The following is a 27,669-nucleotide window of genomic DNA, read 5'->3' on the forward strand; positions in this document are numbered from 1 at the left end:
TTAGTAGTAAATAGTCATACATCTTTTATTATTGCTTTGATTACAGAACTGGTATATTTCGATCTTCTAGTATACTTCCACTGTTAACCAGACATGGTCATAATTTCTATTGGATTGTTTGATTCCACGACTTTTAAGATTGGTTAGCTACAAAATCTATACCTTTGACCTTTGAAAACAAGCAAACGGACAAACAAATGTCAAACAAATTGTTAAATCCTTCCAGCCAGACAGGAGTAATTGTGTGTCGACGACCTCGTTGAATGGCTAGACCTACGGGATGTGGTTCTGAAGACTATCTGACATAAATGGTTCAGTGTCTCTTATCGTAGCAGTGCAGTAACACTCCACGCCAGGACAGCCAGGACAATGGTCACTGCGCTGGAAGCGTGTACGAGGGACGTCCGTTGTGGTGCCAGCGTCGTAGACCTGTGACATACAGAAACCATTGAAGGTTCTTTTTAGTGTGATAAAATAGTCGGCAAAAGAAGTTGCATTATACACGCAGAACTAAAAACTGCCTGTTGTAACTATTATATTCTTATCGAAACCTCTAGATGGATGTGAGGGGCTGTGGGGTAGCCCAGTGGTTAAAGCGTTCGCTCGTCATGCCGAAGGCCCGGGTTCGATTCCCCACATGGGCACAATGTGTGAAGCCCATTTCTGGTGTCCCCCGCCGTGATATTGCTGGAATATTGCTAAAAGCGGCGTAAAACCCAACTCACTCACTCACTCTAGATGGATGTAATAGTTCACATTATCAACAAATCGTATATGCCTCAACGATCACGCATCTATTGAAGCTTCGAATATGAACAACGGCCACACGTCTCTCACCTTACTACTGAAAATGTTTACAATAGCTGAAACGTATATCATATTCCGCCGTCAGATTTAGCTATTTCCTCGGTATGTACTGATTTGATTAACCGGTGTGCGTTGTGTGTGAGCATCTAGCCTGTCTAGCATCACGTTCACTAACACTAGCCTCGTTGCGTACTGACTTGATTAACCGCTGTGTGTTGTGTGTGAGCATCTAGCCTGTCTAGCATCACGTTCAACTCTAGCCTCGTTACGTACTGACTTGAGTAACCGGTGTGTGTTGTGTGTGAGCATCTAGCCTGTCTAGCATCACGCTCAACTCTAGCCTGTCTAGCTCGTTACGCACTGACTTGATTAACCGGTGTGTGTTGTGTGTGAGCATCTAGCCTGTCTAGCATCACGTTCAACTCTAGCCTCGTTACGCACTGACTTGATTAACCGGTGTGTGTTGTGTGTGAGCATCTAGCCTGTCTAGCATCACGTTCAACTCTAGCCTCGTTACGTACTGACTTGATTAACCGGTGTGTGTTGTGTGTGAGCATCTAGCCTGTCTAGCTTCCCGCTCAACTCTAGCCTCGTTACGTACTGACTTGATTAACCGGTGTGTGTGTGTGTGTGAGCATCTAGCCTGTCAGCACGCTCAACTCTAGCCTCGTTACGTACTGACTTGATTAACCGGTGTGTGTTGTGTGTGAGCATCTAGCCTGTCTAGCTTCCGCTCAACTCTAGCCTCGTTACGTACTGACTTGATTAACCGGTGTGTGTTGTGTGTGAGCATCTAGCCTGTCTAGCATCACGTTCAACTCTAGCCTCGTTACGTACTGACTTGATTAACCGGTGTGTGTTGTGTGTGAGCATCTAGCCTGTCTAGCATCACGCTCAACTCTAGCCTCGTTACTACTAGCCTCGTTACGTACTGACTTGATTAACCGGTGTGTGTTGTGTGTGAGCATAGCCTGTCTAGCTGTCTAGCATCCCCTCTCAACTCTAGCCTCGTTACGTACTGACTGACTTGATTAACCGTGTGTGTTGTGTGTGAGCATCTAGCATCACGTTCAACTCTAGCATCACGCCGGTGTGTGTTGTGTGTGAACTCTAGCCTCGTTACGTACTGACTTGATTAACCGGTGTGTGTTGTGTGTGAGCATCTAGCCTGTCTAGCATCACGTTCAACTCTAGCCTCGTTACGTACTGACTTGATTAACCGGTGTGTGTTGTGTGTGAGCATCTAGCCTGTCTAGCATCACGTTCAACACTATCATTAATATTTGGTTTCTGTTGCCTACTAGAGGCAGAGTTTAAAAGTAGTTAACAACAGCTGAACGTGAAATATTAACCCTCAGATACGTCTTTCTTCACAAGACACAGTGAAACATTAAAATACTGATCGTGAATACTAAGTTATTTCTGTAGCCAGTACAGTTACAGTCTCACCTTGCAAACATGTAAGAAAAATGATAATTTAACATGTGATACTTCATGTCATTTCTCATAGTGCTAAATATCTGATAAATCGTGTATATAGTCCAGATATATGGTTGCGTCTAGAGGTTAGGATATCGCCCATAAATCCAGAAGGCACGACCTACCTATCAACAGGCTGAAGCTGGCCCACATCCTTGGACACGACAGTATCCTCGCAGCAGAGACGGATGGCAGCGTCCTGTCCACTGATATATAGGGCGTTGTATTGTAGCATCGAGGTCACGCAATGTCCAACAACACCATTCTACAAGTAAGACATATGACCAAAAAATAATAGTTACTTCTGTTTCAACAACTGTCAAATTACAGTTAACATGAAACTGATTCATTTTGTGCTATGGCATCCAATATTCACGAAACCTGCCAGTTGAATCCAGCAAACCAAATACTGAGGCTAAAACACATTTAAAGACGTGAAAAGATTTGAAATGCTGATAGGATAAGGAAGCAATAACCATATACATAGTATACAATGTATATACTTTTACCTTTATTCTGTATCTGCAGTAACAGCACAGCCATCTGTACCTTGAATGTAACTCACAACCCTTCATTCTAAGAAGGGGGCGGTGGGGTAGCCAAGTGTTTAAGTTCCCTCGGTACCACGAAGAACCGGGTACTATACCCCACACGGGCACAATGTGTCAAGCTCATTTCCGATGTCCCCCGCCGTGATGTTCTGAAATATTGCTGAAAGCGTCGTAAAACCTTACGCACTCACTCACCTTTAACTGTATATTGTCACGGATATCGAGAACTGATACAAGTGACCGATTTCATCAAAGAGGCATGTCCCCTAATTCTAAATGGCTTGAACTGTACTTACTGGACGTGTGACAATCTCTGCTGGACAGTTAGAGGTGGCATCAATGCCGACCTCCAGGAATGTTCCAACCCACCCTGCAGGAGTGTCAGCAGGGACAGTGGTACTAAAATCACAACTTCCTCTCTTGTCTTTGAGGAAGACACGTGCGGTCATAGCTCCCGGAACATTGATGTTGGTGATTATTTTTCCGGGAAGAGAGCAGACGACCTGAACTGTGGATTAGTAATGAAGCATGCTTATATTACCAATAAATCGAGATAGTCTTTTCAACTGGTCATAACTGATATATCAAGTTCTACAGATGCTATTCATAGATACATCTTTTAGTGCGGCTCATTGTATCCCCAGATTTTGTTTCTGAGCAGAAGCTTGTCAAAGACGTTTTTAATCGGGGAGATCAGAGACAATCATGAGATCCTGGAGTTGTATGAAGATGGCTTCAACGAGGAGGAGGAACATTGACCCATTCTGTGTGGGTACAATGCGACATGTATCAATTTGTCTAGCTGGTATCATGAAGTTATTAGCTCAAGGTACACACATTACTTCATTCACACAAGGATCATGGAGAACTTGAAAAGATGCACAGAATGTAGGTTTACTTACACGTTTTGAACTGACACTTGTTTCCGTAGTGAGAAGGTGGACAGAAGCAATCTCCGTTCGTCTTACAGAAGAACCCTTGGGCAGCCTCGTTACAGCCACAGCTTCTCTGATCCGCAGCATTAGAGGAGGTGTCTGGAGGTGAGAGTTGGACATACAGACACATTAACAGAGCAGCATTAGAGGAGGTGTCTGGAGGTGAGAGTTGGACATACAGACACATTAACAGAGCAGCATTAGAGGAGGTGTCAGGAGGTGAGAGTTGGACATACAGACACATTAACAGAGCAGCATTAGAGGAGGTGTCTGGAGGTGAGAGTTGGACATACAGACACATTAACAGAGCAGCAGAAACGGAAGTGTCTGGAGGTGAGAGTTGGACATGCAGACACATTAACAGAGCAGCATTAGAGGAGGTGTCTGGAGGTGAGAGTTGGACATACAGACACATTAACAGAGCAGCATTAGAGGAGGTGTCAGGAAGTGAGAGTTGGACATACAGACACATTAACAGAGCAGCATTAGAGGAGGTGTCAGGAGGTGAGAGTTGGACATACAGACACATTAACAGAGCAGCATTAGAGGAGGTGTCTGGAGGTGAGAGTTGGACATACAGACACATTAACAGAGCAGCATTAGAGGAGTGTGTGGAGGTGAGAGTTGGACATACAGACACATTAACAGAGCAGCATTAGAGGAGGTGTCTGGAGGTGAGAGTTGGACATACAGACACATTAACAGAGCAGCATTAGAGGAGGTGTCAGGAGGTGAGAGTTGGACATACAGACACATTAACAGAGCAGCATTAGAGGAGGTGTCTGGAGGTGAGAGTTGGACATGCAGACACATTAACAGAGCAGCATTAGAGGAGGTGTCAGGAGGTGAGAGTTGGACATGCAGACACATTAACAGAGCAGCATTAGAGGAGGTGTCAGGAGGTGAGAGTTGGACATACAGACACATTAACACATTAACAGAGCAGCATTAGAGGAGGTGTCTGGAGGTGAGAGTTGGACATACAGACATTAACACATTAACAGAGCAGCATTAGAGTGAGGTGGACATACAGAAACATTAACAGAGCAGCATTAGAGGAGGTGTCAGGAGGTGAGAGTTGGACATACAGACACATTAACAGAGCAGCATTAGAGGAGGTGTCTGGAGGTGAGAGTTGGACATACAGACACATTAACAGAGCAGCATTAGAGGAGGTGTCTGGAGGTGAGAGTTGGACATACAGACACATTAACAGAGCAGCATTAGAGGAGGTGTCTGGAGGTGAGAGTTGGACATACAGAAACATTAACAGTGCAGCATTAGAGGAGGTGTCAGGAGGTGAGAGTTGGACATACAGACACATTAACAGAGCAGCATTAGAGGAGGTGTCAGGAGGTGAGAGTTGGACATACAGACACATTAACAGAGCAGCAGAGAGGTGGAGGTGTCAGAGCAGCAGAAACGGAAGTGTCATTAGAGGAGGTTCAGGAGGTGAGAGTTGGACATACAGACACATTAACAGAGCAGCATTAGAGGAGGTGTCTGGAGGTGAGAGTTGGACGTACAGACACATTAACAGAGCAGCATTAGAGGAGGTGTCAGGAGGTGAGAGTTGAACGTACAGACACATTAACAGAGCAGCATTAGAGGAGGTGTCAGGAGGTGAGAGTTGGACATACAGACACATTAACAGAGCAGCATTAGAGGAGGTGTCAGGAGGTGAGAGTTGGACATACAGACACATTAACAGAGCAGCATTAGAGGAGGTGTCAGGAGGTGAGAGTTGGACATACAGACACATTAACAGACAGCATTAGAGGAGACATGCAGACACATTAGAGCAGCATTAGAGGAGGTGTCAGGAGGTGAGAGTTGGACATACAGACACATTAACAGAGCAGCATTAGAGGAGGTGTCTGGAGGTGAGAGTTGAACGTACAGACACATTAACAGAGCAGCATTAGAGGAGGTGTCAGGAAGTGAGATTTGAACGTACAGACACATTAACAGAGCAGCATTAGAGGAGGTGTCTGGAGGTGAGAGTTGGACATGCAGACACATTACAGACACATTAACAGAGCAGCATTAGAGGAGGTGTCTGGAGGTGAGAGTTGGACATACAGACACATTAACAGAGCAGCATTAGAGGAGGTGTCTGGAGGTGAGAGTTGGACATACAGACACATTAACAGAGCAGCATTAGAGGAGGTGTCAGGAGGTACAGAGTTGGACATGCAGACACATTAACAGAGCAGCATTAGAGGAGGTGTCAGGAGGTGAGAGTTGGACATACAGAAACACATTAACAGAGCAGCATTAGAGGAGGTGTCAGGAGGTGAGAGTTGGACATACAGACACATTAACAGAGCAGCATTAGAGGAGGTGTCTGGAGGTGAGAGTTGGACATACAGACACATTAACAGAGCAGCATTAGAGGAGGTGTCTGGAGGTGAGAGTTGGACATACAGACACATTAACAGAGCAGCATTAGAGGAGGTGTCTGGAGGTGAGAGTTGGACATACAGACACATTAACAGAGCAGCATTAGAGGAGGTGTCTGGAGGTGAGAGTTGGACATACAGACACATTAACAGAGCAGCATTAGAGGAGGTGTCTGGAGGTGAGAGTTGGACATACAGACACATTAACAGAGCAGCATTAGAGGAGGTGTCAGGAGGTGAGAGTTGGACATACAGACACATTAACAGATCAGCATTAGAGGAGGTGTCAGGAGGTGAGAGTTGGACATACAGACACATTAACAGAGCAGCATTAGAGGAGGTATCTGGAGGTGAGAGTTGGACATGCAGACACATTAACAGAGCAGCAGAAACGGAAGTGTCTGGAGGTGAGAGTTGGACATGCAGACACATTAACAGAGCAGCATTAGAGGAGGTGTCTGGAAGTGAGAGTTGGACGTACAGACACATTAACAGAGCAGCATTAGAGGAGGTGTCTGGAGGTGAGAGTTGGACATGCAGACATGCAGACACATTAACAGTGCAGCGAGAGTTGGAGAGGAGGTGTCTGGAGGTGAGAGTTGGACGTACAGACACATTAACAGTGCAGCAGAAACGGAAGTGTCTGGAGGTGAGAGTTGGACATGCAGACACATTAACAGAGCAGCATTAGAGGAGGTGTCTGGAGGTGAGAGTTGGACGTACAGACACATTAACAGTGCAGCAGAAACGGAAGTGTCTGGAGGTGAGAGTTGGACATGCAGACACATTAACAGAGCAGCAGAAGAGGAGGTGTCTGGAGGTGAGAGTTGGACGTGCAGACACATTAACAGTGCAGCAGAAACGGAAGTGTCTGGAGGTGAGAGTTGGACATGCAGACACATTAACAGTGCAGCAGAAACGGAAGTGTCTGGAGGTGAGAGTTGGACATGCAGACACATTAACAGTGCAGCAGCAGAAACGGAAGGTGTCTGGAGGTGAGAGTTGGACATGCAGACACATTAACAGTGCAGCAGAAACGGAAGTGTCTGGAGGTGAGAGTTGGACATGCAGACACATTAACAGTGCAGCAGAAACGGAAGTGTCTGGAGGTGAGAGTTGGACATGCAGACACATTAACAGTGCAGCAGAAACGGAAGTGTCTGGAGGTGAGAGTTGGACATGCAGACACATTAACAGTGCAGCAGAAACGGAAGTGTCTGGAGGTGAGAGTTGGACATACAGACACATTAACAGACACATTAACAGCAGCAGAAGGAGGGTGTCTGGAGGTGAGAGTTGGACATGCAGACACATTAACAGTGCAGCAGAAACGGAAGTGTCTGGAGGTGAGAGTTGGACATGCAGACACATTAACAGTGCAGCAGAAACGGAAGTGTCTGGAGGTGAGAGTTGGACATGCAGACACATTAACAGTGCAGCAGAAACGGAAGTGTCTGGAGGTGAGAGTTGGACATGCAGACACATTAACAGTGCAGCAGAAACGGAAGTGTCTGGAGGTGAGAGTTGGACATGCAGACACATTAACAGTGCAGCAGAAACGGAAGTGTCTGGAGGTGAGAGTTGGACATGCAGACACATTAACAGTGCAGCATAGACGGAGGTGTCTGGAGGTGAGAGTTGGACGTACAGACACATTAACAGTGCAGCAGAAACGGAAGTGTCTGGAGGTGAGAGTTGGACATGCAGACACATTAACAGTGCAGCAGAAACGGAAGTGTCTGGAGGTGAGAGTTGGACGTACACAAAGATGAGTATTGGTCACCAGGATGAGTATTGGTCACATACAGTTACTTAGTCAGACGCACGCATAGCGTTTGTGTTTTGTACATTCTGGCGTATATCTTGTCGTGTTAAGCATAATTGATAGGACATCCTCGTGTTGATGTGGTAGATCTTTCGTTACTGCCCGCATCATTATATTGGGTCCCGGGAAGCAGACCAGTCAGTGTAAGAATGGAGCATGCCACCTTCATGCTACTCCTTGTGCAACTAAACTTAGACATCATCTAGATACTGTAGTGCTGCGCTGTGCTGAGTCAGTTGATCTTATCTCTGGAGGTATTCGAGGACAGCTTAAAATGTGTGTACCGAACAACTTCGAATTAACGAATTTATTAAATTCAGGTCGTTGCCAATTGCTGTTATAACTTAGGTTTCATCTTTATGAAACCAAAAGCACTCAAACTATATGTGATACTGATATCGGCGACAGTCAAGATAGATCAACATATTACCAAACATCGCGACATATATCTGTAACATCATTATAACACTAACTTTAACTTAAATCAGAACATTAAACATGTCTCTGGATCATCTAAATTTATGTAGGATTTAAATATCTATTGGAGCCAAGGATGTAAGTCTCCTTCGCACGTAAGGTAAAATGTACGGATGGGAAGACAAAATATTTATTTTGTATCGCGACGTCACACAGTTCTAGTGTGGAGCTGACCGTGAGAGCAGTCAAAGCCACCCGTGTTGCCCGGGCAGACACAATCTCCTTCTGGGGTGCATGTGCCTCCAGCCTTACAGCTTGTACCCTCTCGAAGACAGTTGAACTCTGGAAGGAACAAAAGTAATCGAAGCCAGATCATTGAGCATTCCTTAAACGGTTTACCAAATAATGCGGTATGGACGTGGTGTAGCAGACCATTTACCTATAGAAACACCGTGACCACCGTCCTGCATTACAAGTAGCCAGTACCACAGCAGCACTCCCCTGGCAGTGACACCGCGTATCTGGAACATCATCAACTGTTGTTATACTCTCCATCTCGTTACCATTGTTTCTTTAGTCAGTGCAACACGTGCACACCTATATGTTTCACAGATTGTCTACTTGAAACAACTACATGTATGTATGAAAATGTATTCGAACAATAATTCCAAACATTCAAACTTGAATTGCAATCGAAGTCAAGAGAATACGTTAGCCATGACACCCAGAACACGACATCCGAACACTCTGATGAGGATGTCACTGACACTCTCGGACTGTGAAGGGGAAATGAAGAACGTTGGCAACACATGGTGGATTTACTGATGATTGTATATAAGAGGGCTATGCAACATGAAAACATGGTTCTCGCTTTCCGCATCCCTAATCATACCATCTCAGATGGGTCCAGAGTGAGTGAGTGAGTATGGTTTTACGCCGCTTTTAGCAATATTCCAGCAGCATCACGGCGGAGGCGGGTCCAGACATCATTATTTTATATCGGCTATTGCAGCAGAACTTGTAACAATTCTAAAAGCACTGAGTCTGGCACATGAATATGACCATGAAGTAAACATTTTCACCGAGTCTCAGGCAACCATTAGGGCTATTGCGTCTGGAGATAATGGACCCAGAAATAACATGGTTTACGACACTTTGAAACTGGACATGGAATCATAACTGTATGTAATGTCATATTGTACTGGTTCCAGCTGATGGAGGGTAATCAACTAGTAGTGTCGGTGTTGCTGGTGTCACCTCTGTAACCAGTGTGGTGGTAAAACGCATCCAGCAGTACAGCACTATATATTAGAATGTCCTCGCTGTCTCAAAACCTTAGAACTGCCGTGCTCCAGAAAAGTGAACATTTTTCCCTAGTTGTAATTATTTGCACCAGCAGGCTACAAAAGACAATACCAACAGCACCAGGCAAGTAACATGTCGTCTCGTAGAAATAAACATTAAACCAAATATATGAGTGGCTTTCAAATCATTTTACCATTTCCTTTTCTGAAAGATTTTCCACTTACATAATCAACTTTGCTTGATATGTTGATCCATTTCTACAAGTCGAGGATCCTGTCACTTCATCAGAGGTAGCGTGTACAATGTGTAACATTTCTACATGGTAAACAAATGCCCTTGCTGTAGTAAATCTACTTGTATTCATAGCTCTAAAACGTCATTTAATGTGTTGTACGCAGATAGACCTTATTTTTTATCAAAGGCGCTACACCTCAACCATTGCTGTATGTTGTAAGTGTGATCAGTTGATATCAGTTTCAGTTACTTTTATCAGTTGTGCTACGTAAACATGAAGTTAGTTTGAAGTATAACATTGTTTACCCATTCCATCCTCCGCGTATGGATCAGCACGCCGCCAGCACGCCCATTACGCAACGAAGCTGCAGAATTATTGGCCTATGTACCTCGAACACCGTAATCTTTACTGAATACATGGTGTAGCCGTTGTACACGCGATGTCGCCGATGTTACTCACATTAACAATTGTACACACTTCAATCGGTTGGTGGGGCAAAATGTAGGCTCTGGCAATTCAATTATAGTCAAAGATAATGAAGAGGACCACAATAATGTTTGTTCGGTGCACTGACTTTAATAACATTAGCAATGCATTACGACATGTAAGATGTGAATATATTTGATGAGAGTAGACATGGCTTTGTTGAGCAGTGGACAAACCAACGAAATAACGAAATATGTACATATACTACACCAACACTAACTGGTGACTCAGTACATATATGTACGTATACCATACCAACACTAACTGGTGACTCAGTACATATATGTACATATACCACACCAATACTAACTGGTGACAGAGTACATATATGTACATATACTATACCAACACTAACTGGTGACTCGGTACATTTTATGTGCACATACTATACCAACACCAACTGGTCACTCAGTACATATATGTACATATACTATACCAACACTAACTGGTAACACAGTACATATATGTACGGTACTATACCAACACTAACTGATCACTCAGTACGTATATATACGTATACCATACCAACACTAACTGGTGAAACAGTGCATATATGTACATATACTATACCAACACTAACTGGTCCCTCAGTACATATATGTACATATACTACACCAACACTAACTGGTGACTGTACATATATGTACATATACTACACCAACACTAACTGGTGACACAGTACATATATGTACATATACTATACCAACACTAACTGGTGACTCAGTACATATATGTACATATACTATACCAACACTAACTGGTGACTCAGTACATATATGTACATATACTATACCAACACTAACTGGTCACTCAGTATATATATGTACATATACTATAGCAACACTAACTGGTGACTCAGTACATATATGTACATATACTTTACCAACACTAACGGGTGACTCAGTGCATATATGTACATATACCAAACCAACACGAACAGGTGACTCAGTGCATACATGTACATATACTATACCACTGACTGAGGTTGGTTTTACGCCGCTTTTAGCAATATTCCAGCAACATCAAGACGGGGGACACCAGAAATGGGCTTCACACATTGTACCCATGTGGGGATTCGAACCCGGGTCGTCGGCGTGACGAGCTAACGCTTCAACCACTAGGCTACCCCACCGCCCATATACTATACCAACACTAACTGGTGACACAGTACATATATGTACATATACTATACCAACACTAACTGGTGACTCAGTACATCTATGTACATATACTATACCAACACTAACTGGTGACTCAGTACATATATGTACGGTACTATACCAACACTAACTGGTGACACAGTACATATATGTACATATACTATACCAACACTAACTGGTGACTCAGTACATATATGTACACATACTATACCAACACTAACTGGTGATACAGTACATATATGTACATATACTATACCAACACTAACTGGTGACTCAGTACATATATGTACATATACTATACCAACACTAACTGGTCCCTCAGTACATATATGTACATATACTACACCAACACTAACTGGTGACACAGTACATATATGTACATATACTATACCAACACTAACTGGTGACTCGATACATATATGTACATATACTATACCAACACTCACTGGTTACTCAGTACATATATGTACGGTACTATACCAACACTAACTGGTGACTCAGTACATATATTTACGTATACTATACCAACACTAACTGGTGACTCAGTGCATATCTGTACATATACTATACCAACACTAACTGGTGACTCAGTATATATGTACGTATACCATACAAACACTAACTGGTCACTAAGTACATATATGTACATATACAATACCAACACTAACTGGTCCCTCAGTACATATATTTACGTATACTATACCAACACTAACTGGTGACACCGTACATATATGTACATATACTACACCAACACTAACTGGTGACACAGTACATATATGTACATATACTATACCAACACTAACTGGTCACTCAGTATATATATGTACATATACTACACCGACACTAACTGGTTACTCGGTACATATATGTACATATACTTTACCAACACTAACTGGTGACTGTACATATATGTACATATACTACACCAACACTAACTGGTGACACAGTACATATATGTACATATACTATAGCAACACTAACTGGTGACTCAGTACATATATGTACATACACTATACCAACACTAACTGGTGACTCAGTGCATATATGTACATATACTATAGCAACACTAACTGGTGACTCAGTACATATATGTACATATACTTTACCAACACTAACGGGTGACTCAGTGCATATATGTACATATACCAAACCAACACGAACTGGTGACTCAGTGCATACATGTACATATACTATACCACTGACTGAGGTTGGTTTTACGCCGCTTTTAGCAATATTCCAGCAACATCACGACGGGGGACACCAGAAATGGGCTTCACACATTGTACCCATGTGGGGATTCGAACCCGGGTCGTCGGCGTGACGAGCTAAGGCTTTAACCACTAGGCTACCCCACCGCCCATATACTATACCAACACTCACTGGTTACTCAGTATATATATGTACATATACTACACCAACACTAACTGGTGACACAGTACATATATGTACATATACTATACCAACACTCACTGGTGACTCAGTACATATATGTACATATACTATACCAACTCTAACTGGTGACTCAGTGCATATATGTACATATACTATACCAAGTCTAACTGGTGACTCAGTACATATATGTACATATACTATACCAACACTCACTGCTTACTCAGTACATATATGTACATATACTATACCACTTCTAACTGGTGACTCAGTGCATATATGTACATATACTATACCAACACTAACTGGTGACTCAGTATATATATGTACATATACTATAGCAACACTAACTGGTGACACAGTACATATATGTACATATACTATACCAACACTCACTGCTTACTCAGTACATATATGTACATATACTATACCACTTCTAACTGGTGACTCAGTGCATATATGTACATATACTACACCAACACTAACTGGTGACACAGTACATATATGTACATATACTATACCAACACTCACTGGTTACTCAGTACATATATGTACATATACTACACCAACAGTAACTGGTGACACAGTACATATATGCACATATACTATACCAACACTCACTGGTTACTCAGTGCATATATGTACATATACTATACCAACTCTAACTGGTGACTCAGTGCATATATGTACATATACTACACCAACACTAACTGGTGACACAGTACATATATGTACATATACTATACCAACACTCACTGGTTACTCAGTACATATATGTACATATACTATACCAACTCTAACTGGTGACTCAGTGCATATATGTACATATACTACACCAACACTAACTGGTGACTCAGTACATATATGTACATATACTATACCAACACTCACTGGTTACTCAGTACATATATGTACATATACTATACCAAACTCACTGGTGACTAGCACTGGTACCAACTCTAACTGGTGACTCAGTGCATATATGTACATATACTACACCAACACTAACTGGTGACACAGTACATATATGTACATATACTATACCAACACTCACTGGTCCCTCAGTACATATATGTACATATACTATACCAACTCTAACTGGTGACTCAGTACATATATGTACATATACTATACCAACACTAACTGGTGACTCAGTACATATATGTACATATACTATACCAACACTAACTGGTGACTCAGTATATATATGTACATATACTATACCAGGGAGACTATATAAGGTTGTAGAGTATCCCTGACTATACCAACACTAACTGGTCCCTCAGTACATATATGTACATATACTATACCAACACTAACTGGTGACTCAGTACATATATGTACATATACTATAGCAACACTAACTGGTGACTCAGTACATATATGTACATATACTTTACCAACACTAACGGGTGACTCGGTACATATATGTACATATACTATACCAACACTAACTGGTGACTCAGTACATATATATACATATACTATACCAACACTAACTGGTCCCTCAGTACATATATGTACATATACTATACCAACACTAACTGGTGACTCAGTACATATATGTACATATACTATACCAACACTAACTGGTGACTCGGTACATATATGTACATATACTATACCAACAGTAACTGGTGACTCAGTACATATATGTACTATACTATACCAACACTAACTGGTCCCTCAGTACATATATGTACATATACTATACCAACACTAACTGGTGACTCAGTACATATATGTACATATACTATAGCAACACTAACTGGTGACTCAGTACATATATGTACATATACTTTAACAACACTAACGGGTGACTCGGTACATATATGTACATATACTATACCAACACTAACTGGTGACTCAGTACATATATGTACATATACTATACCAACACTAACTGGTCCCTCAGTACATATATGTACATATACTATACCAACACTAACTGGTGACTCAGTACATATATGTACATATACTATAGCAACACTAACTGGTGACTCAGTACATATATGTACATATACTTTACCAACACTAACGGGTGACTCAGTACATATAAGTACATATACTATACCAACACTAACTGGTGACTCGGTACATATATGTACATATACTATACCAACACTAACTGGTGACTCGGTATATATATGTACATATACTATACCAACACTAACTGGTCACTCAGTATATATATGTCCATATACTACACCAACACTAACTCGTGACTCATATATATGTATATATACTAACTCGTGACTCGGTATATATATGTACATATACTATACCAACACTAACTGGTGACTCAGTATATATATGTACATATACTATACCAGGGAGACTATATAAGGTTGTAGAGTATCCCTGACTATACCAACACTAACTGGTCCCTCAGTACATATATGTACATATACTATACCAACACTAACTGGTGACTCAGTACATATATGTACGGTACTATACCAACACTAACTGGTCCCTCAGTACATATATGTACATATACTATACCAACACTAACTGGTGACTCAGTACATATATGTACGGTACTATACCAACACTAACTGGTCCCTCAGTACATACATGTACATATACTATACCAACACTAACTGGTGACACAGTACATATATGTACATATACTATACCAACACTAACTGGTGACTCAGTACATATATGTACATACACTATACCAACACTAACTGGTGACTCAGTACATATATGTACATATACTATAGCAACACTAACTGGTGACTCAGTACATATATGTACATATACTTTACCAACACTAACGGGTGACTCAGTGCATATATGTACATATACCAAACCAATACGAACTGGTGACTCAGTGCATACATGTACATATACTATACCACTGACTGAGGTTGGTTTTACGCCGCTTTTAGCAATATTCCAGCAACATCAAGACGGGGGACACCAGAAATGGGCTTCACACATTGTACCCATGTGGGGATTCGAACCCGGGTCGTCGGCGTGACGAGCTAAGGCTTTATACTAGGCTACCCACCGCCCATATACTATACCAACACTCACTGGTTACTCAGTACATATATGTACATATACTACACCAACACTAACTGGTGACACAGTACATATATGTACATATACTATACCAACACTCACTGGTGACTCAGTACATATATGTACATATACTATACCAACTCTAACTGGTGACTCAGTGCATATATGTACATATACTATACCAAGTCTAACTGGTGACTCAGTACATATATGTACATATACTATACCAACACTCACTGGTTACTCAGTACATATATGTACATATACTATACCAACTCTAACTGGTGACTCAGTGCATATATGTACATATACTACACCAACACTAACTGGTGACACAGTACATATATGTACATATACTATACCAACACTCACTGGTTACTCAGTACATATATGTACATATACTATACCAACTCTAACTGGTGACTCAGTGCATATATGTACATATACTACACCAACACTAACTGGTGACACATGTACATATATGTACATATATACATATACTATACCAACACTAACTGGTGACTCAGTGCATATATGTACATATACTAACACCAACACTAACTGGTGACTCAGTACATATATGTACATATACTATACCAACACTAACTGGTGACTCAGTGCATATATGTACATATACACCAAACATATATGTACATACTATACCAACACTCACTGGTCCCTCAGTACATACATGTACATATACTATACCACTGACTGAGGTTGGTTTTACGCCGCTTTTAGCAATATTCCAGCAACATCACGACGGGGGACACCAGAAATGGGCTTCACACATTGTACCCATGTGGGGATTCGAACCCGGGTCGTCGGCGTGACGAGCTAAGGCTTTAACCACTAGGCTACCCCACCGCCCATATACTATACCAACACTCACTGGTTACTCAGTACATATATGTACATATACTACACCAACACTAACTGGTGACACAGTACATATATGTACATATACTATACCAACACTCACTGGTGACTCAGTACATATATGTACATATACTATACCAACTCTAACTGGTGACTCAGTGCATATATGTACATATACTATACCAACACTAACTGGTGACTCAGTACATATATGTACATATACTATACCAACACTCACTGGTTACTCAGTACATATATGTACATATACTATACCAACTCTAACTGGTGACTCAGTGCATATATGTACATATACTACACCAACACTAACTGGTGACACAGTACATATATGTACATATACTATACCAACACTCACTGGTTACTCAGTACATATATATGTACATATACTATACCAACTCTAACTGGTGACTCAGTGCATATATGTACATATACTACACCAACACTAACTGGTGACTCAGTACATATATGTACATATACTATACCAACACTAACTGGTTACTCAGTACATATATGTACATATACTATACCAACACTAACTGGTGACTCAGTGCATATATGTACATATACTACACCAACACTAACTGGTGACACAGTACATATATGTACATATACTATACCAACACTAACTGGTTACTCAGTACATATATGTACATATACTATACCAACACTAACTGGTGACTCAGTACATATATGTACATATACTATACCAACACTAACTGGTGACTCAGTGCATATATGTACATATACTACACCAACACTAACTGGTGACACAGTACATATATGTACATATACTATACCAACACTAACTGGTGACTCAGTACATATATGTACATATACTATACCAACTCTAACTGGTGACTCAGTGCATATATGTACATATACTACACCAACACTAACTGGTGACACAGTACATATATGTACATATACTATACCAACACTAACTGGTCACTCAGTACATATATGTACATATACTATACCAACACTAACTGGTGACTCAGTACATATATGTACATATACTATACCAACACTAACTGGTGACTCAGTACATATATGTACATATACTATACCAACACTAACTGGTGACTCAGTACATATATGTACATATACTATACCAACACTAACTGGTGACTCAGTATATATATGTACATATACTATACCAACACTAACTGGTGACTCGGTACATATATGTACATATACTATACCAACACTAACTGGTGACTCAGTACATATATGTACATATACTATACCAACACTAACTGGTGACTCAGTGCATATATGTACATATACTATACCAACACTAACTGGTGACTCAGTATATATGTATGTACATATACTATACCAAACACTAACTGGTTTATATAAGGTTATATGTACATATACTATACCAACACTAACTGGTCCCTCAGTACATATATGTACATATACTATACCAACACTAACTGGTGACTCAGTACATATATGTACATATACTATACCAACACTAACTGGTGACTCAGTACATATATGTACATATACTATACCAACACTAACTGGTGACTCGGTACATATATGTACATATACTATACCAACACTAACTGGTGACTCAGTACATATATGTACATATACTATACCAACACTAACTGGTGACTCAGTACATATATGTACATATACTATACCAACACTAACTGGTGACTCAGTACATATATATATACATATACTATACCAACACTAACTGGTGACTCAGTACATATATGTACATATACTACTATACCAACACTAACTGGTGACTCAGTACATATATGTACATATACTATACCAACACTAACTGGTGACTCAGTACATATATGTACATATACTATACCAACACTAACTGGTGACTCAGGTATATATGTACATATACTATACCAACACTAACTGGTGACTCAGTACATATATGTACATATACTATACCAACACTAACTGGTGACTCAGTACATATATGTACATATACTATACCAACACTAACTGGTGACTCAGTATATATGTGTACATGCATATATGTACATATACTATACCAACACTAACTGGTGACTCAGTATATATATGTACATATACTATACCAACACTAACTGGTGACTCAGTACATATATGTACATATACTATACCAACACTAACTGGTGACTCAGTACATATATGTACATATACTATACCAACACTAACTGGTGACTCAGTACATATATGTACATATACTATACCAACACTAACTGGTGACTCAGTACATATATGTACATATACTATACCAACACTAACTGGTGACTCAGTACATATATGTACATATACTATACCAACACTAACTGGTGACTCAGTGCATATATGTACATATACTACACCAACACTAACTGGTGACACAGTACATATATGTACATATACTATACCAACACTAACTGGTGACTCAGTACATATATGTACATATACTTTACCAACACTAACGGGTGACACAGTGCATATATGTACATATACCAAACCAACACTCACTGGTCCCTCAGTACATATATGTACATATACTATACCACTGACTGAGGTTGGTTTTACGCCGCTTTTAGCAATATTCCAGCAACATCACGACGGGGGACACCAGAAATGGGCTTCACACATTGTACCCATGTGGGGATTCGAACCCGGGTCGTCGGCGTGACGAGCTAAGGCTTTAACCACTAGGCTACCCCACCGCCCATATACTATACCAACACTCACTGGTTACTCAGTACATATATGTACATATACTATACCAACACTAACTGTTGACTGAGTAGTACATATATGTACATATACTATACCAACACTAACTGGTGACTCAGTACATATATTTACGTATACTATACCAACACTAACTGGTCACTCAGTGCATATATGTACATATACTATACCAACACTAACTGGTGACTCAGTATATATGTACATATACTATACCAACACTAACTGGTTACTCAGTACATATATGTACATATACTATACCAACACTAACTGGTGACTCAGCACATATATGTACATATACTACACCAACACTAACTGGTGACACAGTACATATATGTACATATACTACACCAACACTAACTGGTGACTCAGTACATATATGTACATATACTATACCAACACTAACTGGTGACTCAGTGCATATATGTACATATACTACACCAACACTAACTGGTGACACAGTACATATATGTACATATACTATACCAACACTAACTGGTTACTCAGTACATATATGTACATATACTATACCAACACTAACTGGTGACTCAGTACATATATGTACATATACTATACCAACACTAACTGGTGACTCAGTACATATATGTACATATACTATACCAACACTAACTGGTGACTCAGTATGTATATATGTACATATACTATACCAACACTAACTGGTGACTCAGTACATATATGTACATATACTATACCAACACTAACTGGTGACTCAGTACATATATGTACATATACTATACCAACACTAACTGGTGACTCAGTACATATATGTACATATACTATACCAACTCTAACTGGTGACTCAGTGCATATATACACATATACTACACCAACACTAACTGGTGACTCAGTGCATATATGTACATATACTATACCAACACTAACTGGTGACTCAGTACATATATGTACATATACTATACCAACTCTAACTGGTGACTCAGTACATATATGTACATATACTACACCAACACTAACTGGTGACACAGTACATATATGTACATATACTATACCAACACTAACTGGTTACTCAGTACATATATGTACATATACTATACCAACTCTAACTGGTGACTCAGTGCATATATGTACATATACTACACCAACACTAACTGGTGACACAGTACATATATGTACATATACTATACCAACACTCACTGGTGACTCAGTACATATATGTACATATACTATACCAACTCTAACTGGTGACTCAGTGCATATATGTACATATATACTACACCAACACTAACTGGTGACACAGTACATATATGTACATATACTATACCAACACTCACTGGTGACTCAGTACATATATGTACATATACTATACCAACTCTAACTGGTGACTCAGTACAGTACATATATGTACATATACTACACCAACACTAACTGGTGACTCAGTACATATATTTACGTATACTATACCAACACTAACTGGTCACTCAGTATGTATATGTACATATACTATACCAACACTAACTGGTCACTCAGTACATATATGTACATATACTATACCAACACTAACTGGTGACTCAGTACATATATGTACATATACTATACCAACACTAACTGGTGACTCAGTACATATATGTACATATACTATACCAACACTAACTGGTGACTCAGTATATATATGTACATATACTATACCAACACTAACTGGTGACTCAGTATATATATGTACATATACTATACCAGGAGTCTAACTGGTGACTTGTAGATATATACATATACTATACCAACACTAACTGGTCCTCAGTACATATATGTACATATACTATACCAACACTAACTGGTGACTCAGTACATATATGTACATATACTATAGCAACACTAACTGGTGACTCAGTACATATATGTACATATACTCTACCAACACTAACGGGTGACTCGGTACATATATGTACATATACTATACCAACACTAACTGGTGACTCAGTACATATATATGTACGGTACTATACCAACACTAACTGGTCCCTCAGTACATATATGTACATATACTATACCAACACTAACTGGTGACTCAGTACATATATGTACATATACTATAGCAACACTAACTGGTGACTCAGTACATATATGTACATATACTATACCAACACTAACGGGTGACTCGGTACATATATGTACATATACTATACCAACACTAACTGGTGACTCAGTACATATATTTACGTATACTATACCAACACTAACTGGTCACTCAGTATGTATATGTACATATACTATACCAACACTAACTGGTCACTCAGTATATATATGTACATATACATTACCAACACTAACTGGTGACTCGGTACATATATGTACATATACTATACCAACACTAACTGGTGACTCAGTACATATATGTACATATACTATAGCAACACTAACTGGTGACTCGGTATATATATGTACATATACTATACCAACACTAACTGGTGACTCAGTATATATATGTACATATACTATACCAGGGAGTTTATATAAGGTTGTAGAGTATCCCTGACTATACCAACACTAATTGGTCCCTCAGTACATATATGTACATATACTATACCAACACTAACTGGTGACTCAGGACATATATGTACATATACTATAGCAACACTAACTGGTGACTCAGTACATATATGTACATATACTCTACCAACACTAACGGGTGACTCGGTACATATATGTACATATACTATACCAACACTAACTGGTGACTCAGTACATATATGTACGGTACTATACCAACACTAACTGGTCCCTCAGTACATATATGTACATATACTATACCAACACTAACTGGTGACTCAGTACATATATGTACATATACTATAGCAACACTAACTGGTGACTCAGTACATATATGTACATATACTTTACCAACACTAACGGGTGACTCAGTACATATAAGTACATATACTATACCAACACTAACTGGTGACTCGGTACATATATGTACATATACTATACCAACACTAACTGGTGACTCGGTATATATATGTACATATACTATACCAACACTAACTGGTCACTCAGTATATATATGTCCATATACTACACCAACACTAACTCGTGACTCGGTATATATATGTACATATACTATACCAACACTAACTGGTGACTCAGTATATATATGTACATATACTATACCAGGGAGACTATATAAGGTTGTAGAGTGTCCCTGACTATACCAACACTAACTGGTCCCTTAGTACATATATGTACATATACTATACCAACACTAACTGGTGACTCAGTACATATATGTACATATACTATACCAACACTAACTGGTGACTCAGTACATATATGTACATATACTATACCAACACTAACTGGTGACTCAGTACATATATGTACATATACTATACCAACACTAACTGGTCCCTCAGTACATATATGTACATATACTATACCAACACTAACTGGTGACACAGTACATATATGTACATATACTATACCAACACTAACTGGTGACTCAGTACATATATGTACATATACTATACCAACACTAACTGGTGACTCAGTACATGTATATGTACATATACTATACCAACACTAACTGGTGACTCAGTACATATATGTACATATACTTTACCAACACTAACTGGTGACTCAGTGCATATATGTACATATACCAAACCAACACTAACTGGTGACTCAGTGCATACATGTACATATACTATACCACTGACTGAGGTTGGTTTTACGCCGCTTTTAGCAATATTCCAGCAACATCAAGACGGGGGACACCAGAAATGGGCTTCACACATTGTACCCATGTGGGATTCGAACCCGGGTCGTCGGCGTGACGAGCTAACGCTTTAACCACTAGGCTACCCCACCGCCCATATACTATACCAACACTCACTGGTTACTCAGTACATATATGTACATATACTATACCAACACTAACTGGTGACACAGTACATATATGTACATATACTATACCAACACTCACTGGTGACTCAGTACATATATGTACATATACTATACCAACTCTAACTGGTGACTCAGTGCATATATGTACATATACTATACCAACACTAACTGGTGACTCAGTACATATATGTACATATACTATACCAACACTACTGGTTACTCGGTACGTATAATATGTACATATACTATACCAACTCTAACTGGTGACTCAGTGCATATATGTACATATACTACACCAACACTAACTGGTGACACAGTACATATATGTACATATACTATACCAACACTCACTGGTTACTCAGTACATATATGTACATATACTATACCAACTCTAACTGGTGACTCAGTGCATATATGTACATATACTACACCAACACTAACTGGTGACACAGTACATATATGTACATATACTATACCAACACTAACTGGTTACTCAGTACATATATGTACATATACTATACCAACTCTAACTGGTGACTCAGTGCATATATATATGTACATATACTACAACACCAACACTAACTGGTGACACAGTACATATATGTACATATACTATACCAACACTCACTGGTTGCTCAGTACATATATGTACATATACTATACCAACTCTAACTGGTGACTCAGTGCATATATGTACATATACTACACCAACACTAACTGGTGACACAGTACATATATGTACATATACTATACCAACACTCACTGGTTACTCAGTACATATATGTACATATACTATACCAACTCTAACTGGTGACTCAGTGCATATATGTACATATACTACACCAACACTAACTGGTGACACAGTACATATATGTACATATACTATACCAACACTAACTGGTTACTCAGTACATATATGTACATATACTATACCAACACTAACTGGTGACTCAGTACATATATGTACATATACTACACCAACACTAACTGGTGACACAGTACATATATGTACATATACTATACCAACACTCACTGGTTACTCAGTACATATATGTACATATACTATACCAACTCTAACTGGTGACTCTCAGTGCATATATATGTACATATACTACACCAACACTAACTGGTGACACAGTACATATATGTACATATACTATACCAACACTCACTGGTTACTCAGTACATATATGTACATATACTATACCAACTCTAACTGGTGACTCAGTGCATATATGTACATATACTACACCAACACTAACTGGTGACACAGTACATATATGTACATATACTATACCAACACTCACTGGTCCCTCAGTACATATATGTACATATACTATACCAACTCTAACTGGTGACTCAGTACATATATGTACATATACTACACCAACACTAACTGGTGACTCAGTACATATATTTACGTATACTATACCAACACTAACTGGTCACTCAGTATGTATATGTACATATACTATACCAACACTAACTGGTCACTCAGTATATATATGTACATATACATTACCAACACTAACTGGTGACTCGGTACATATATGTACATATACTATACCAACACTAACTGGTGACTCAGTACATATATGTACATATACTATAGCAACACTAACTGGTGACTCGGTATATATATGTACATATACTATACCAACACTAACTGGTGACTCAGTATATATATGTACATATACTATACCAGGGAGTCTATATAAGGTTGTAGAGTATCCCTGACTATACATACACTAATTGGTCCCTCAGTACATATATGTACATATACTATACCAACACTAACTGGTGACTCAGTACATATATGTACATATACTATAGCAACACTAACTGGTGACTCAGTACATATATGTACATATACTCTACCAACACTAACGGGTGACTCGGTACATATATGTACATATACTATACCAACACTAACTGGTGACTCAGTACATATATATGTACGGTACTATACCAACACTAACTGGTCCCTCAGTACATATATGTACATATACTATACCAACACTAACTGGTGACTCAGTACATATATGTACATATACTATAGCAACACTAACTGGTGACTCAGTACATATATGTACATATATTCTATACCAACACTAACTGGTGACTCGGTACATATATGTACATATACTATACCAACACTAACTGGTGACTCAGTAGTACATATATGTACATATACTATACCAACACTAACTGGTCCTCAGTACATATATGTACATATACTATACCAACACTAACTGGTGACTCAGAACATATATGTACATATACTATAGCAACACTAACTGGTGACTCAGTACATATATGTACATATACTTTACCAACACTAACGGGTGACTCGGTACATATATGTACATATACTATACCAACACTAACTGGTGACTCAGTACATATATGTACAGGTACTATACCAACACTAACTGGTCCCTCAGTACATATATGTACATATACTATACCAACACTAACTGGTGACTCAGTACATATATGTACATATACTATAGCAACACTAACTGGTGACTCAGTATATATATGTACATATACTATACCAGGGAGACTATATAAGGTTGAAGAGTATCCCTGACTATACCAACACTAATTGGTCCCTCAGTACATATATGTACATATACTATACCAACACTAACTGGTGACTCAGTACATATATGTACATATACTATAGCAACACTAACTGGTGACTCAGTACATATATGTACATATACTCTACCAACACTAACGGGTGACTCGGTACATATATGTACATATACTATACCAACACTAACTGGTGACTCAGTACATATATGTACGGTACTATACCAACACTAACTGGTCCCTCAGTACATATATGTACATATACGCTATACCAACACTAACTGGTGACTCGGCTGCCCCACCGTACATATACTATACCAACACTCACTGGTGACTCAGTACATATATGTACATATACTATACCAACACTAACTGTTGACTGAGTACATATATATGTACATATACATATACCAACACTAACTGGTGACTCAGTACATATATGTACGTATACTATACCAACACTAACTGGTCACTCAGAGCATATATGTACATATACTATACCAACACTAACTGGTGACTCAGTACATATATGTACATATACTATACAAACACTAACTGGTCACTCAGCATATATGTACATATATGTACATATACTTTACCAACACTAACTGGTGACACACTATATATGTACGTATACCATACAAACACTAACTTGTCACTAAGTACATATATGTACATATACAATACCAACACTAACTGGTCCCTCAGTATATATATTTACGTATACTATACCAACACTAACTGGTGACACCGTACATATATGTACATACACTACACCAACACTAACTGGTGACTCAGTACATATATGTACATATACTATACCAACACTAACTGGTGACTCAGTATATATATGTACATATACTATACCAGGGAGACTATATAAGGTTGTAGAGTATCCCTGACTATACCAACACTAACTGGTCCCTCAGTACATATATGTACATATACTATACCAACACTAACTGGTGACTCAGTACATATATGTACGGTACTATACCAACACTAACTGGTCCCTCAGTACATATATGTACATATACTATACCAACACTAACTGGTGACTCAGTACATATATGTACGGTACTATACCAACACTAACTGGTGACTCAGTACATATATGTACATATACTATACCAACACTAACTGGTGACTCAGTACATATATGTACATATACTATACCAACACTATCTGGTCACTCAGTACATATATATGTACGGTACTATACCAACACTAACTGGTCCCTCAGCACATATATATGTACAGGTGACAAGATATAAGACCGCTACAACTGCCCCTCTCTGATCTAACAGTAGGCATCATGTTCAGTAGAAGAGAAAATCCTCCTGTAACCCCGATGCAATTAGCTAATCCCGATTTGTCATGCAGTAAACAGTACAGTCTGTAACAGTAACATCGAGTAACATGTCTACTTACCCTGACCATGTTCCCCGCTCAGCTACCCTGACCAGGATGAAGTCTCAAAGCAGGGGCTGCCCCTTGGGAAGGCATTAACGCAACTGCTGTCCAGCAGAGCGAGACAACCAGCATTGTGTGGCGGATATAAC

The 27,669-nt window shown here is 39.4% G+C and overlaps 1 protein-coding gene across 1 annotated transcript; it reads right to left on the reverse strand.

The window, feature by feature from the left end:
* Positions 1-27,669, reverse strand: LOC124262727 (EGF-like domain-containing protein 1). The gene is made up of 7 exons (XM_046697272.1): positions 27,539-27,669; positions 8,856-8,937; positions 8,651-8,758; positions 3,740-3,871; positions 3,134-3,345; positions 2,412-2,551; positions 1-429 (listed from the first exon to the last, which is right to left on the reverse strand). Exons 1-7 carry the CDS (start codon positions 27,545-27,547, stop codon positions 324-326), a joined length of 789 nt encoding a protein of 262 aa, XP_046553228.1. The 5' UTR covers positions 27,548-27,669; the 3' UTR covers positions 1-323.

This window comes from Haliotis rubra, unplaced genomic scaffold (assembly GCF_003918875.1).
Source record: "Haliotis rubra isolate DU_JTF1 unplaced genomic scaffold, ASM391887v1 Scf850, whole genome shotgun sequence".
Classification (NCBI taxonomy): Eukaryota; Metazoa; Mollusca; class Gastropoda; order Lepetellida; family Haliotidae; genus Haliotis; species Haliotis rubra.

Bases quoted from the DNA above. Each gene is read 5' to 3' on its own strand.
- LOC124262727 (XM_046697272.1), bottom strand. The intron at 3,346-3,739 runs GTAAGTAAACCT...ACTAATCCACAG, and splicing joins CAAGTGTCAGTTCAAAACGT to TTCAGGTCGTCTGCTCTCTT. The intron at 430-2,411 runs GTAGGTCGTGCC...TGTATGTCACAG, and splicing joins CAGCTTCAGCCTGTTGATAG to GTCTACGACGCTGGCACCAC.